Raw genomic sequence first — 17,052 nt, 5'->3', positions numbered from 1 at the left:
ATAAAAAATACATATAAAAAGCCTAAATAAGATGAAGGGTATTTTTGTAAACAAACAACTTATTCTTAAAAAGTGTCATGCATATTAATTTTAATACAACAAACCAAACAATCAATAAAAACAATCTCAGCATAATTAATCCCAAGCACAACTTGTATTCAAACCAAATGACCCTAAGTTCCAAGTTTTGAAATACTCTGTTTCACATTCAGACCTTTCGGGTACAATGATACTCTGTTTCTTTCTCTTTCAAGGTTTGGTGATCAATGAACTAAGAATGCATAAATACATAAATGATCTCCATTGCAAACAACTTACTACTATCTAATTAATCATGAGGCAAATCAAATACGCCACGTACTAACTAGGAGCATAAGGTTGAATTCTCTTATAACAAAAATATGGAACAAAACACGTCTCTGGAAAGTAAAATTCAAAATTCAAAACACAAGGCACTTCAATTAAAGTGTTTCATGAAATTCTAAGTTCTCATCAAAATTCTAAACAGGAAACTAATTTAGATGATTCCAATTTTGTTGGCCACATCCAAAGCATCATAGTCTGGAGTCAACCTCACATATGCCTTCTTAGTCCCATCAGGCCTGAACAAGGAACACAAAAAAAATAGCTTAGCAAGGATTGGACATTAATATGCAGAACAGTAAAAGATACAGTAGAAAGAACTAGTCTTTGTGCAGGTATCAAAAGATTTTTGTTATATGCAAGTGTTACATACATGATAACAATCTGAAATTTATCATTTTACATCAATACTGGAATGAAGAGCATCACAGAAGGAAACATACCTGATCAAGGTATTGATTTTCTTTGTCTGAATGTCATACATCTTCTTCACGGCAGCCTTGATCTTCTTCTTATCAGCTTTGATGTCCACAATGAAAACAAGGGTGTTGTTGTCTTCAATCTTCTTCATTGCAGACTCAGTGGTGAGAGGATACTTTAGAATAGCATACTGATCAAGTTTGTTCCTTCCAGGTGCACTAACACGAGGATACTTAGGGCTTCTATCCTTCTTCAAAGTCCTAGGACGGTGGAATGTAACTTTTGTCCTTATCTTCTGTGACTTCTTCTTGAAGGTTGATCCAGACTTGACAGCCTTGGCAGCCTTGACGGCTTGAGCCTTAGGGTCAGATTTTTTGGTCGAATCAGCTGCAAGTAAGGTTTAAAATTCCAGTATCAGGATTGTATTAGTAAAAGCCTAAAAGGCAGAGCAAATAAATCAACATCCACTCTTCAAAACAACACGAGCAAGGAATACAATTGTTTTTCCCTCCTTGCATATTTAGAACCTATAAGATTATCTGTACACCTCTAACCATTGTTCATCCTAGTCTTACATGAACTACCTCCTGGACGACTCAATGTCCCTAGGTAGCAGGATGGTAGAACTAAGAAGAACTTCCAAATCAGAATATTGATTCTTATCCCAACCCTAGTGATCCCATAGTTGAATATCTTTCTCATACCCAAAAAAAAAATCTCAAAATTGCATAACTATCTTACATATAGTAGTCTCTCTTTTACCAATGTTCCAGAACCTATAGACAAGTGGCAATTAAGGCAAATTCCCTATTAGTCAAGAAATTACTAAGATGCACCAATCATACAAAGCTCCAATATAATCAGGCACTTTTTGCAAATATTACAGCTCCAATAGCTACACAAATAAATAACTCATTTAACCTATTAAACAAAGACAACAACAATCAAGAAATTATTCTATTTTCAATAAATTCCAGAAATGCACCAACCATACATTCCCCTACTACAGTCTCTTCCACTCTAACTATCAGCCTTTTGTCACAACATCAAATCTCCACTTGTTACTAAAACCAATAACTCAAAACATGTTTTCTAATAATCTGAACAAAATGCAGAAGGACATCATGCTATAAGAATATCCAACAAAATATTTCAACCCCATTATCCGTCCGAACACCAAAAACAACAAAAATAGAATACTGAAATCCTCACAACACTTAAGCTACTACTACCACACCCAGCAAACAATAAGAATCCTCAATAAATTCATGCCTTCGCCATAAATAATAACAAAAATACTGAAATCTTTTTCAATTGTTTTACCAACACCAAAGAACATCACAGATTAGAGCTAAGTCCAATAACTAGTTGTACTATTGCACACATAAAGACAACAACTTTTCACATTTCTAGCAACATAATAAACAAAAGAGTTAGAAGTATACCTTTAGGAGCCATTTGGTTAGGTATAGTTCTGAAACCCTAGGAAAAAAACACCAGCTTACCTACAAAATAGATGAATTACACAAAAAGTGTAAGATTCAAGTTCTGATGAACGTAGAAATTAGGGTTTGAGAATTGCAGAGGGAGTACCTGAGAGAGAAGAAGCTGCTTCTGCCGATTAGGGTTTTGCAGAGAGAAGCAATATGTCTTATTTATAATAGGGCTCAGCCCAATTTCAACAAATATTTGAGGCCCATACTATAGTTGTAGGAAAAGCCCATATAAAAGATTACCATTTACAGCACATAAAATTGATAAAAATCAGCCCACAAACAATTTAATTATAGTTTAAAATATAATTTTTTAAAAATAGTCATTCTAAGGTATAAATAAATAATATTTAAATTTTAAAAAAAATGCTAAACCACATCACGTTTGTGTTGAAGTTGAAACGCTAGAAATATAAGTAGAGAAAAAAGATATATGTGATGAGAAAGAAGAGGGGGGAAAAGGAGGAGAAAACTATATATCCAATAAAAGAAATATTAGGAAAATATTTTCTTATTTCTCAATTAGTTTTGAGAGAGTAATACATTCTTTACCTCCTTGTCATATGACAAGACATGTTAACCTGTGCTAGCATGACCTCAATACATGCTATTTTTTATGTGCCAATTTATATGATACGGTTAAAATTTGGAAAGTCATTCAAATTTTATATGATTTTCAAATAATATATTACTCTTTATGTCCTAATTTACGTGACTGTAACGACCCGAACCGTTGTTATTTAGGAGAAACAAAACTTCAGAAAAATACTGGAGCCACTGTCCTGCCAGGGCGGGCCAGATGCCGCTGGGGCAGCAGCGTCACAGCGGGGTCAGTAGCCGCCAGAGCGGAATAAGCGAGGCAGAATGTAAATAACGCGAAATCTTATTTTCTTTTTTTTCCAAAAACACCTAATTTAGACGTAAATCACCTCAGAAATCCTCCAAGTGCTGCTCAAGGCTTGGGAAAGAAGGATGAGGAGATTTATAGCGTAAGGAGGTTGATGGGTTGCAGATTTTCGGTCAAGATCACCGTCTCGTCGTCCTGAAAACCATAAATTGATCTACAATCCCTCTGTGAATACTTAGCGTCCAAGTAGGCTAGGTTTATTTAAATTGAGTAGTTTTAAATTCGTTATTCACTGCGTAGTATGTTGAAATTGACGGTAGAATTCATGCCTAGGCTTGTTGTGGACCGAAAAGGGATTGATTACGTGCATATTCCTAATTGATGAGTTAGGGTTTGGAAATAGTGGTGATTCCTATGTTGTTGACTGGTGGCAAGATGATATAGGTGCATATAAGTAAAGCGCAACAGTAGTAGCAAACCTACCAAATTGATCATAAAACAATGCATGTCAGAGACTTGAGTATTTGACTATATGTTGTGAGTAGGGTAGGTGGTGGTTGTGATTTCTTGTTGTGTGATATATGTTTGTTGTTGTTTCATTATGATACATGTATGTATGTGAATGTTGCATTATTAATCACACTAATCTTAAATGAGGATAGATGAATAATCGAATGTCATGAATCATGACTTGATTGTATGATTATGAGAATATTTTGTGATTGTGATTGTGGCTTGATGAATGGATCGGGTGTTACAGTCCCACACACTAACTTGGATCGGTTGCCACGTTCCGATATAAACATGGATCGGTTGCCACGTACCGACATAAATATTGGAACATGTGTCACGATCCGATGCGCTAACTTGGAACGGGTACCACGTACCGGTACACTAACAGTTTGGGCTTGAGTCCCATGAGAGGACCATTGACTTGTCTTATATGTGTAATTGCTCGTATTACTAATAATGTGGAATTGGGCATATTTCTTGGAATGATTGGTGGATTGTACTTTATGTTCTTTTATGTGGGAATTGCGATGTTGTAAGTTATTTAGAGATATCTGGTGGTGTAATGAATTGTGAATGGTAGAGTCTCAAATCGGGTTGTAGTATGGTAAAAGAGGGACTAAGGGTCCCGGTGCTATCCTTGATAATTTTTAAATGATATATGTTACTTCTTTACCAATTTATGTTGCACCAATAGAATTTTGAGAGTCATTCAATTAATTTATGTTTATTAAATATTTCTAAGTTGTTAATTATCATGATTTATAGTATTTCTTTTACGTTATTTTCAAATATACAACAAACTAAAGAAAATAAGTTAAAATAAATTAAAATAGAGAAAGTATGAAAATTACATAAATAACTCATGTGTATACATTGAAGAAGAGGTGTCTACTTCTAGAGTCTTCTATATTGTGATTTGTAGTTTATCATGTTATCTAGTTATACTTATTTTATTTTCTTAAACTCTGTGTCAAATCATAATCAAACAAATAAATAAAATTATTATATATTTTATTTATTATAAAAGAAACTTTTTCTACATTATTTTAAAAATGGAATGGAAGTTATAGTGCATAAGTTGCACTGACACCTAAGCCCTTTAGGTTGTGACACGTAAGATATGATTTGAAAAAAAAATGCACAACATTTCACGTAAGATGACAAAAATATCCTCAATTAAGATTTAATTCCTATGAGCACACATATTGACGAACACATGTGTGCTTGTACAGTCTTCTACACATTAGTAATAGTAAAGTAACGATGATATTACTAATCAAAATGCAAATGTAACAACACCCATAAAGATGAAATGAAACAACCATGAAAATCACATTTCTAAAATGCAAAGAAAGAAAATAACCCATTTTGAATCATAAATAATACATTTTATTTACATGTAGAAAATGGACATTAGATTTGTGAAAATTGAACATCAATTTTTTTCATTAGTAGTTTGATATGACTTGTCAAAACAAACTTCAATCATTTTTCACAAAAGTTGTTAGTTTTGATAAGATCAAAATTTAAATATTTTAACTGAAATTGTGTAAGACTGATATGACTTGCCAAGACCAACTTAAAAAAAAATTCACAAAAATTCTAAACTTGACAAAATTAAAATTAAAACATTTTAACTGAAATTGTTTGACCTTGACATGACTTAACTTAGATACTACTAAAAGTTATTAGTTTGATAAAGACCAAACTTCAAATTTTATATCATAAATTTTAGTTAAACTTGATGCATTTTGACATAGAAGTTTAGGTAAACAAATTTTGGTGTCGATAGCCAATATTTTTAAAAAAATCCAAACAATGGGTTTTAGGCAATTCGGGGCAACTAAGAAAACCCGGAAGCCCATTTATCTCTAACTAAGGTGAATGATGAACTAACTAACCAGGGTTAGCCCTCTTTCTCTCTCATCTCATTTCTCAGATATGCAGAATCCATAGGGTTTCGACCCGATTATTTCGCAGAAAATCCATCAAATTTTCGATTCAATTCTTGCTGCTGATTACTATACAGATAACAATTATGGAGATTCAAGCATTAATGGAGTTTCCACGGAGAAATATAGATAAGCGACCTCGGAAACGGCCTCGTTTGACATGGGACGTAGGGCCTCCAATTCCACCAATTCTAAAGGTTTTTGATTGAAAAATAGTAGTAGTATTAGTTTGTGCTGATATTTTATTTACTTGTGAAGTTTGTTTCTGTCAACATATGAATTAGTGCATTTTTGAAGTTTGTTTATGGCAACATAATTGCTATTGCATGTGAATTCAAGAGTTTATTTGTTTTGAGCACGATATGAAAATTGTAATGTGAGAATCATAATTAAGTGGAAAATCTTAGTAGCTTAGTTGGTTGAGTGTGATGTACAATTCCCCACCTTGTAATGGCCTTTCTTCCCTTACCCCCAATTAAAAAAAAAGGAGGAGGGATCATAAGGAAGTTGGAGGGGTACTTTTGAAAGAAGAATGTTTATAAAAGCCATCTTAGGTGTAGAAGCATGAAGTTGGAGTGTGCCTTCTTATGAAAAGGTGTAGGTGGTTTAGCAAGGCAGTTCATTCTTGCTATTAAAAGTGTGCTAAATTATAGTCCTCGAGTAGCCTAATCCAAAAAAAAACACGGGACTTGAGTGACTTAGATTTTGAACTAAAATTGCTTTCAAAGTTAAACTTTTTTAATGGGAGCAAGGGAAGTGATACAGTGACGATACTTAATGCAAATTAGTCTCCTTGGGAAAAAGTCTATGAAAATAAAATTCAGGAAACGATACAGTGATGATACTTAATGCTCATTAAGCTTGTAGTTATGCATGAAACATCTGTTTGAGAAGAAAATGCTATGTGTAGAATATGCTTGTTAAAAGTTCTGAATGGCCAAAAAGACCTTACATGCTAGTTGGAAATGAATGGTCCATTATGAGTTATCTCCATTTTGGACAAACTTGAGGCATTCAGAGGTAACATGTGTACTTGAAGGTTAAACATAAATGGAAAGTTTGGAGGCTATAAATGGGAACTTTTGTAAAATTTGTTACCAAAGTATACAAGAACGTGTCGGAAAAATGGCTGGTAGTCTACTGAGATAAGGAGACCTAGAAGATGTGTTATATGTAGTTACTTTCTGGAAATCAGTTGTAGCTTTTATCCTATTGCTAAATCACAAATTAACAATGTAAGAGAATTCCATGGGATGTGTTTTGGTTTGAATAGTTTGGCACTTCTATCGACTTGCAATTCTTTTTGATGAGTTTCTTAAATTTGTCTTTTGATGAGTGTATCAATTAGCAAATCTCAATATTCTGGGATAGGATGCAGCCATTATATTCATATATCTTATCAAGCATTCGAGGTAGTATGTTCGTGTTTCTCATTGAGCATTTAGTAACACTAAGCTCTTATCTGTCAAGGGTAAGTGCTAGGGAGATACCATTTGGAATGTCAATTTTGTGCCTTTCTGTTTGCCCGAGTGTTAAATATCATGCTCGTTTCATTTCCTATGATCACACATAGGAGTAAGGTTTGATATGCTACAGACATACTGTTGCAAATCATGATGTAGTCCAAAATCAGTAAATAAACATGTGGTAGTATTTGATATGCTATAAGTGAAATCTCTGAATTATGTCATTCTGAGAAAATGGCATTGGAAAGAAATTGAATATAATACTGTCATCAAAATTTAGGTTCTTCCAACAATATACTGCGGGCAAGAGTTCAGAAATGGAGCAGGGATGAATTATGCTTATTCTTCAATATATTACAAAGGGATCCCTCATAATGGATCCCCTCCTCAGAGACCGGATGATAAAGATGGCCACTATGTGTTTTTCATTGGGGAGAACTTAACTCGTCGTTGTAAGTTGTTTTTTTGTTCTCATAAATTATTTTATTTCTATTCGTAACTCCACATTGCAAGTGTACCAGGATTTTTAATTATTATGTTCGAGCAAGTGATTTTGTCTTTCCATTTTGAAGAGGCCTTCCTATTATTTATAAACAATAAAAAAGGTTTTTTATAATTTATATTAGAAGTTGCACCTTTAGATTTTTACTATTCGTACCTAAGATCTACATTCTCACTTTCCCTTCTATCAAATTAGAATTTTAGAATTTTAGGATCCGGGCTTTGGTCTAGTGTCTAGTGGTAAGAGCACAACTTGTGATGTGTTGGTTAGTACATCGGGGGTTAGAACCCTACCACTAATAAAAGCCTGGTATTTAGGTGGAGAAGAATAATAGAGGGGCGTCTCCATTATCTACCGAGTTCCGAACCGTGCGCCACTTCCCCTCTATGATTTTTTGGTTATTAAAAAAAGATTTAGAATCTTAGCATGTAAAATGTATTTTTCAACTTGATTCTAATACCTGACAAATTGCACTAGCTCGCAGTATTTCAAGTAGTACAATATTCTAGATGTCCATATTTAAGTGTCGTAAGAGAAAGGAGATTTTGCTCTTACATGTAAATGTTAGTTATAATGCTGCAAACTCTGATTTGATCTAGTCATCTAGCAAAGCTGAACTAGTCTCGGACAAGGATATAAGGTACCAACTGGTTGTTGTAATTTTTTCATTTTTTCTGATTAAAAAATCATCCCCAATTTCTGTTCTGGCAGAGGGAGAATTCTTGCGCTTTCTCGGCATGCATGTGGGACCTTGTTTTGTTCCCTTGTGATATTGTATCGAATATGCTCTAGTCCAAAATGATGAAGGATTGAGGTCATCATTATTTCCATTGCTTGCATGATGCGCCTTATCCACAACTGAGATACAAGTATACTTAAGGGCATAGTTACATAGTCCCATGAAAACTAATCGACTATCCGTTTGAGGATTATATCCCTGTGTTTTTGGACATTTTTTCCAAGTATCATCATGTCAACAATGCTTTTGTATCAGAGTAAATACAGGATGACACAATTTCTTTTCACAGTTGTCACCTTAACCTAGATTTGGCATACTGTCTTATCTCAAAAAAAAAATTAAAAAAATTTGGCATACTGTACTGAAATCTACAGTTAGCGGGATGATTACATGCAACTGCACTAACATGATTATCCTGTAAAGTTTTATGTTTGTAAAATTTGCTTCTCTTCCCTAATCTACTCCTTTCTGTATTTGCAGATAGGATACTTAGCAAGATGGGGGAAGGTTAGTTATTTCCCTCTCTTCTCTCCTTTCCTCAAGCTTCGCCCCTTTCCCTTTCTATGTTTTGGTTAGGGGGTATTTCTTGGGTTTTATACAAATATAATGTCATTGTACTTTTGATTTATTGAAGCAATCTTTATTATGTTTGAATAATTCCTTTGTTTCTTTTTGGCAAAGCCTGCTTAGGATCATTTTGCCAAATTGTTTTTTCCCTTGATATCTTGACTAAATAGAAATATATTTTTGTTGATTTATTCCTGCTATTTTTCTGTGTAGTCAGATAAATTTTGGTTGAAAAAAGAAATGGCCTGTGATCTATGTTACTTAGTGTTTTATTATTCAGTTTCACTAAGCATTAACTGAAGCATGACTAGGTGTTTGCGTATCAAGGTTGGTAATTCTGGTAGTATCTATTGACAGAATGCTCGAATGATACAGGAATAATAAATTACTTCTTGAGAAGCTTCTAAGTTCTAATAGTGTACATCTTGCACTTACCATGTGGAACATATTTTAGTTCATTTATTCAGCTGTATCTATTTGGTACCTAATTGCAGGAACTTTTGGACGGGTCCTTGAATGCCTCGACAATGAAACAAAGGAACTTGTGGCAATTAAAGTTGTTCGCTCAATACATAAATATCGAGAAGCAGCAATGATCGAGATAGACGTTCTACAGAAACTTGTCAGGCACGATCTTGGTGGCAAACGGTAGAAATCATCCTTCCTTTTGTGTTACTTTACTTACAGCCGAAATTGAAGTGATTCTAGTACCACTGCTTTTATTCTTGCAGTTGTGTGCAAATAAGGAATTGGTTTGACTATCGTAATCATATATGTATTGTAAGTGCTTATTATTTGATTGGATTTGGAGGGGCAGTTGAGCTCCTTCTTGTATGATATTCTGGGTGTAAAAACTTGAGGATGGATTTAATTGGTCTTAACAGGTTTTTGAGAAGCTTGGTCCAAGCTTATACGATTTTCTTCGCAAAAACAGCTACCGTTCATTTCCCATTGATCTTGTCCGAGAGTTCGGAAGACAACTTTTGGAGTCTGTAGCATGTGTGTGAACTAATCTTTACCACATTTTTCTGTTAATTTTCAGAAGCTTTGTGAGGCTCAGATCATGTTACCATTTTAAGTTGGATTTTATGTTGCACATATGATTACTATTGGAGCAAGGGAGCATCTCTACTTATATGCTTGTGAATATTTATTCTAGGAATATTGATGTCCATAAACTCTAGCAGTTTGCTCATTCGTATTTCTTGTTGCAGTTATGCATGATTTGCGACTGATTCACACTGATCTGAAGCCAGAAAATATTCTCCTTGTTTCATCGGAGTACATTAAAGTTCCAGATTACAAGGTAATGCATCATATAGCATGTCTTATTGAAATTGCTTTTCAATAGCATAGTAATCATTAGAATCAACTAACATTTACCAGTTTCAAAAAAAAAATCATTAGAATCAACTAGATTTTTGTGTAATTAGGTTTGCTAAAGTTCGACCTGTGTATTAGGATTTTAGCCTTTCTATCAATGTAGACAGGACAAACTGAAGTTCTCTTGGAATTTTCTTCTTATACTCTCTGGCTTTATAGTCTCTCTCTCAATACAATTGGCACTTGTAAGGGATAGAGAGAGAGAGATGTCTTGGTAGTGTTCAGTCTATCTGCATTTTGCACCTATGGTTTCTTTCCTGGACCATATAAAAGCTAATGCTTACTTTATCAAAATAGATGGCTGTTCCCTAGAAATTTAAGCAATGGATTTTCTCCACTTCAGACTGGATCATGTTTTCTATTTTGTAATTATGCTAAAAATCTCCACTACTAACTTTAATACATCTCTAGGATCTTACTTTTCTGGCTCCTTTTTTACTTATTTTTTTTTTACAATCCTTTTTTACTTATTTATAAAGTACCAGATTTTTTATATATCATCAGCACAAAGGCTGTGCTACTTTTCTGACTCCTTTGGTATTCAGTAAACAGAGCCATTTCTTGTTATACAAGATTTTGCCTTAAAGAACTCCACCTATTGTAAAATATATTGAATCGTATTGTCTTCATTTTGATGTGGCAATTTGTTACTTTGCTCTTTGAAGGTCTTAACTCTAATTTTATCTTCTACAATGATAACCTATTGAAATTTGAAGCCTACTCAGCCTAGTTAAACTAAGTCATCCATTTAGGATGACATAATAAGAAGAAAGGTTAAAAAATAATCAAATCTCTATGACTTTTTTGTGTTTTAGTGTCTAAACAGATTTAACAGTAATCTAATGCTCTACGTTTCATGACATGAATACTTAGTACATATTTTATGCATCAGCTTGATCAATCCAGATTGTCAAAGTAGTAAATCATGAGATTATGAAGTAAGGAGGTAAATGGACTCCATTAACTTAGTATCCCATTCCAATTTGCATTTTTGTTTTGCTATGAGCACCTGCATGGAGAGTTAAATGGGGTGTATGGGAGTGGCTTCCCTTTAACCATTTTTGAGAAATTGAAAGTATTAAAGATTATGGAGAAGATGTTGATCTTGTAAGATAGTGTTATTCTTTTGGAATAACCCGAAAAAGAAAGTAGAATACTTTATTGAAGACTATTCTCTGCTTTGTCATTTTCATGTTTTAACTCTGAAACAGGAGATCGAGCAAGTTTCTTTTAATTCTTCTGTCCTTCTGCTCAATATTTTCATATGAACTGCATTTGTATGTTCTGTAAAACTCACCAATGGTTCCATCTACTTGGTTGGTTAGGAAGTAGAAACCAGAATCTTGCACAGAGAATGTATAACATTGGCGCTTCATTAAATATGTATAACGTTAGTATGTTCCTATTACTACCATCTTTATGGGAAATTAATAGCACTTCCCTTGTTTCTGAAATGGCATATCATGTAGGTTGTGATTGTTTTCTGATTTCTCCTCTTTCTGCAACTTGAAAAGTCTTTACTACTGATGTCTTTTTCCCCTTCTTGCCCGCTATGAAGTTTCTGCTGCGACCTGCAAAAGATGGTTCCTACTTCAAGAATGTGCCAAAGTCAAGTTCTATTAAGCTCATTGACTTCGGCAGTACAACATTTGAACATCAGGATCATACTTATGTGGTGTCTACACGTCATTACCGTGCTCCGGAGGTTATCTTAGGTAGTTACTCTATCTCTCAGATTTTCATCTTTTAGTTGCATCTTGTCAGTCTTTTAGTTTGTCTTATGCTGTTTTTATAGGTCTTGGATGGAACTATCCCTGTGATATGTGGAGTGTAGGTTGCATACTTGTTGAGCTTTGCTCTGTAAGTGAGAGTTAATTATGTGTATGGTTTTACATCCTTGTTTGTTATTTATCTTTTTTGTCATTATGATTTTCTTGTTTTCTTTTTTCTTTTTACTCCCAAGTAGAGAATCTATGATATTGAGGATCACAGCCACCTCAACTAGCTTGGGACTGAGGCTTAGTTTTTTTTATTTGCTTATGCTATTCCATCCCTGTCATCCATTGAGCCTGCTTTGAATAATCCTCCTTTTGCTGGATTATTGCCGATGTAATCATAAAAATGCTAATTTTTCATTAATTTTAGACCAGGCTTCTGATAAACTTTGATTTTCTGCTAGCCCAAGACTAACTATTCTGTCATGAAGAAGAAATGATTGATCTGGCTGCTAGGATATATATATGAACTTCTTCACTCACTACAATCAAACTTAGTTACACAAAGATTGAAGCTAGGGACTTTTATGCCCTCTGATCTGGCCTAATCGTTTTAAGTGGCAAGACAATATGCAACATTAGCTCCTGATGCTATTTTGTCCATTATACACCTAAAAACCCCAGACCGAGGTGATTATTTAGCGTTTATGAATACCCAATGAGGTATGGAGTAAAATGTTATGGCACAGTTTCATGATGATTCCTTGGAACTACCCTTGACCTGTTGAATACAATGGGTACCCAACAAATCTATAGTTAAATCAATAGGCTCAACTTTTTGGTTTGAGAAGATGGTCATGATTCAGTGATGCGCAGGTGCTTTCTAGAAATGGTTCAGACCTTCGGTTAGGACATTGGAAAAAATATTCTTTTATCTGTCATGTGGTTTTAACGTTTAAATGGATTGGTTATCTTCCTTTTCCTATTAATATTTAAGAAGAGTTTAGGGCTAACTATGTTACCAATTCTCAAAAAAGGAGTTTAGGGCTAACTGCATGAATATAATGAGCACCCTTGTTTGAAAATGTAATAAATTATTTAAGAAAGATTAGGTGTGACGACAATAATACTTGAAATGGACTCTTGTTTCTCCTTATAAAAAAGGATTCTTGTTTCACATGTCAGCTGACTAGTTAAATCCTTCTCCTCGGAGTCGCATTATTCCAGTGATTTGGGTCTAATCTAGGTCTAATATCTTTTCCTTTGCCATACATTCTTGCCATGGAGTCCACACTTCTGTTTGTTGCTCCGTAAGCTATTTATATTTACTTGTGGTTTTGCTTCCAAAAGTTTGCACTTTACCCGGGGCTCTGATATGATTACTCTGTTACATTTGATTTTCTGACTTTGACTAACCCCCACCCCACCCCACCCCACCCACCCACCCAAAAAAATGCATATATAGGGTGAGGCTCTTTTTCAAACACATGAGAACTTGGAGCATCTTGCGATGATGGAAAAGGTGCTAGGGCCTCTTCCTCAGCACATGGCTGTAAGAGCTGAGTAAGATTTTTGTTGCTTTTGATTTTATTTGTAGTTTATGTTATTTCATCAAATAGGACATGCTTTATTTGCCTCACTTTTTGTAGCCGCCGTGCTGAGAAATACTTTAGAAGTGGTGCAAGGTTGGATTGGCCAGAACGTGCAACTTCAAGTGAAAGTATGAGGGCCGTCTGGAAATTGCCTCGTCTCCCGGTAATTCCTGAATCTAAGCTATATCCTGTGGTGCAAATATTTTTGCTTTTAATCCGGTGAGAATTTTCATGAGGCCTTGTTGCGAGTGTTAAACCTTTTCAAGGAGCACTAGTGCAGATGTGTGAATTTTGCTTAGCATGTACGATGTATCTCACACCTTTATATCTTTTCTTCTTTCTTTTTTGTTTTCCCTAGCATCTAGCAACTGCATCGACAAATATATTTGCTTTTATTTTTGAGTTGTTAGTTTGAAAAGATATAGTAGGAATGCTGTGAACGTTACTTTTTCATCTTTTCTATTGTTTTCTTTCTCACTCTCAGCCTTTTGTATGATTGTTTAATTAGTCTTCTCCTGTTCTCCAAGGGAAATAGTGAATTTTGGGGTTGTATTAGTGATATCTTTGTAACAAGAAGCTTCCCAACTCCCTGTACATTGTTGAATAGTTTGACTAAAAGAAATGCATGATTGGATATTGTAGTTTGTTAACGGTACTGGTCCATTAGTTTATATCCTTCAGAGTTTGTTCATTGTATATCTGAGTATGTAGTCAAATTTGCCACAGATAATTGATCTCTGAGTGGTTTGGAGCATTTATACTTTTTTTTTCTTTAAATCTCTTTCCATTTATGGAATTGCTTTTATTAGCTTTAATGTTATTTCTATCATATTTCAGAACCTGATAATGCAGCATGTGGATCACTCTGCTGGAGATCTCATAGATCTTTTGCAAGGGCTGCTTTGTTATGACCCAACAGAACGGCTGAAAGCTAGAGAAGCATTACGGCACCCCTTCTTCAGTAGAGACCTGAGAAGGTGTGGTTATCCAATGTAATTGACAACCTTTTATTTTCACGTGTGTTTCAGTTAAAAATATGTGTGAATGAGCCCTTATAATGAAATATCCTCTTCTCTCTCTACTCCCCCCTCCCCCTCCCCCCAAACCCCCCATCCCCAAACAAAGCCCCCAAAAGGAAGAAGATAGAAGATCAAGTAAGGGATTCACACATGATATTTCCAGTATGCCTGTCCTTGTGTTGTGTTGCTTCTCTTGTAACTTTTATTTTTCACTTGTTAGTGCACTAATCATCCTGTCTCTCAGCTATTACATTCTTGGGTTTTTGGCTCTTCTGTGGCGTTAATATGAAATTAATGTTGGTGGATCATTTAGACAGTGGTGAAATATTGCTCAACACTCGTAAGTGGTGAGTAGGTGGGCAGGAGTGCTGTTATGAATTTAGTAGATGTTGGATTGCAGAAGTGTTTGAAAGTGGACAAGAAGGTGCTGTTTTGCTTTCCAGATCTATAAAGTACTATTTTCTTGTTAAATACCGGTGAGTAGTTGGACCAACTGTGCAGAAATTATGTAGATGTTGCATCTTAAAGTGATTGATGTGCAACAGAAGGTGGAGTTTTTACTTTCCGGAGTTACGTAATCCATTGGGAATGCTCCAACTTACATTTCTTTTGACTGCTTTAAATAGATTCACATCAATAAAATTACATAGTTGAATAACCATGTATTTATCTGTCAGCTTACAGCTTGTTCAATTGCTTTCTTCCTTTTGTTGCATCAATCTCTTAAAGTCTGCCATCCCTTCCCTTGAGTTTTGAAAACGAATCAGTGTCTACGGCTGTGCACACTATGGGAAGAGTAGACTTTCTATTCCTTATAAATGTACGTTTCTTTAAAAAAGAAACTACCCTTTCCCACATTGCCTTAATATCCTCTTTTACAGTCTCTGGGAGTCTTCATGGTTTATGTGTTTCTTTTTGATTTCTTGATCTGAATGGCTTGAGAATCTTGTTTCTTGGGGGACAGTAGGTCGGCAGGTCGACTTTACATGTGTGTTGAGTTATAGGGGCTGGTCAAGGCTTATTGATAGTGACTGATCCAGGATTTGAACATCTCGTTATCTACTAATGGTTGGAGCTACTAAAATGAATGTAGCTTTTGAGACTCATCGCAACATATTTCACTATCCGGATCTCATACTTATCTCTAATGCTATGGGTTCATATGCTGTTTCTTTGATGCACTTTTAGTTAAAATTCACATTTCTGGAACTAACCCACTGTCTTGGGCTGAACCGAGAGCTACTTAGCTGGTTTTGCCAATGCTACAATTTCCTGGATAGAAATATTACCCTCTTGCACAATGCATCTGGAGGTAAGTTTTGAGTGATTGTTTCATACTTCATAGCTCTCTTTGATTGTAGTAATTGAGCAAGCAAATATTTTCTAAGAAAACTTGATGATAATATTCTTTGTAAAAGCGTTGAATAATGGCCTCCTTTACATCAATCACCAAGCCATTACATGTTGAATTTTTCATTTTCTTAAGTTTTGGTGGCAGATCATATTATTTTGTGTTGGTAGGATGTAGCAAATAACCGGTGAATACATAGAGATGCGCGTATTACTAATCACAACACACACAAAGAAACTGTGAACTCTACTTTGTGTTGGTCAAGATTTTTAGATCTGTAATTCAGATTTTACAACATCGGAGGAATTCAAATTTCACCCAACTTTGTTTTGTTGGTAGAAAGATTAAGGGTGTGCTTAGTATGAATGAAAATGTTTTTTAGGAAAATTAGTTTGTTTCTTATCTATTTACTTGTGTTTGATATATAACCCTAAAGGCATTTGGAAGGTATGATCGTATGTGCAGTTTGATTACATGCAACATGCTATTTACCGTTTTTTTTAAAAATGATTTTGTATTCTGATCTATTATAAAAAAAAAAGGGAAAAGGGTAAAAAATATCGCTCAACTTTGATTTATTAGTTAACTATGCCTTTATTGTTAAAACGAAGTTATTCTTACCCCTGTCGTTACTAATTTTATTATTTGTGCCCCTATGTTGATGGAAATTCCCAAATTGACTTAAATTAACCCGAATTTTTAAAAACGACTCATTCCCCATTTTAAACCCAATGCCCCGACCCCTCTAATGTATAACTCATTCCCGTTTTACCCATTCCCATTTACCCCTTTTACTCATTCCCATTTACCTATTCTCTCTCTCAAAGGATAAACTCACGAACCTAACCTAAGTCGAAGAACAATGAAATTGGGGACATTTTAGCTCTTTTCTCCATCAGAATTTCTACTAGACGTTATTAAGGTATCAAATTTAACCTTCTCTGATTATTGTCTTTCTATAAGGTTTAGTTGTTGATTTACGAGTTAGGGTTTGTGAGTAAAGCTTTTATACTAATTTCTGAGTTATTGGTTTGCCTTTTTATCAATAAAATTTTACGATTTGTTAGTTTAGTTGTTGATTTACGAGTTAAGATTTGTGGGTTAAGATTTTATTCAAATTTTTCAGTTAT

General features: G+C 34.6%; 2 protein-coding genes across 7 annotated transcripts in view; one reads left to right on the top strand and one right to left on the bottom strand.

The window, feature by feature from the left end:
* Positions 1-361: 361 nt before the first annotated feature.
* Positions 362-17,052, bottom strand: part of LOC125833413 (60S ribosomal protein L23a) — a 106,557-nt gene continuing 89,866 nt past the window's right edge. The window contains exons 1-4 of one of the 2 annotated variants that reach the window (XM_049512559.1): positions 2,377-2,455; positions 2,229-2,288; positions 807-1,170; positions 362-602 (exon numbers count right to left, since the gene is read on the bottom strand). In XM_049512559.1, coding sequence (XP_049368516.1) covers positions 518-602; positions 807-1,170; positions 2,229-2,241 — 462 coding nt within the window. In that variant the 5' untranslated portion in view covers positions 2,242-2,288; positions 2,377-2,455 and the 3' untranslated portion in view covers positions 362-517. Of the gene's footprint in view, positions 603-806; positions 1,171-2,228; positions 2,289-2,376; positions 2,456-17,052 lie in introns of those variants that run through there. The other variant, XM_049512560.1, reaches the window with a different exon arrangement.
* On the top strand, positions 5,614-15,175 carry LOC125833402 (serine/threonine-protein kinase AFC1). 5 transcript variants are annotated; one of them, XM_049512546.1, is made up of 12 exons: positions 5,614-5,785; positions 7,335-7,506; positions 8,776-8,802; positions 9,357-9,510; positions 9,594-9,642; positions 9,747-9,861; positions 10,077-10,168; positions 11,804-11,960; positions 12,041-12,105; positions 13,426-13,523; positions 13,610-13,715; positions 14,390-14,633. In XM_049512546.1, the coding sequence occupies exons 1-12, from the start codon at positions 5,675-5,677 to the stop codon at positions 14,546-14,548; spliced, it is 1,305 nt and encodes a 434-aa protein (XP_049368503.1). In that variant the 5' UTR covers positions 5,614-5,674; the 3' UTR covers positions 14,549-14,633. The 5 variants fall into 5 exon arrangements, with proteins under 5 accessions (XP_049368503.1, XP_049368499.1, XP_049368500.1 ...); XM_049512542.1 differs by lacking the exon at positions 5,614-5,785 and adding an exon at positions 14,927-15,175 and having other exon boundaries at positions 7,339-7,506; positions 14,390-14,544; XM_049512543.1 differs by lacking the exons at positions 5,614-5,785; positions 7,335-7,506 and adding exons at positions 8,269-8,370; positions 14,927-15,175 and having other exon boundaries at positions 14,390-14,544.

This window comes from Solanum verrucosum, unplaced genomic scaffold (assembly GCF_900185275.1).
Source record: "Solanum verrucosum unplaced genomic scaffold, falcon-dt-bn FXZP01000142.1, whole genome shotgun sequence".
In the NCBI taxonomy this organism is placed as follows: domain Eukaryota; kingdom Viridiplantae; phylum Streptophyta; class Magnoliopsida; order Solanales; family Solanaceae; genus Solanum; species Solanum verrucosum.
The sequence above is the reverse complement of the archived record's forward strand: the minus strand, read 5'-3'. Positions and strand labels throughout refer to the sequence as shown.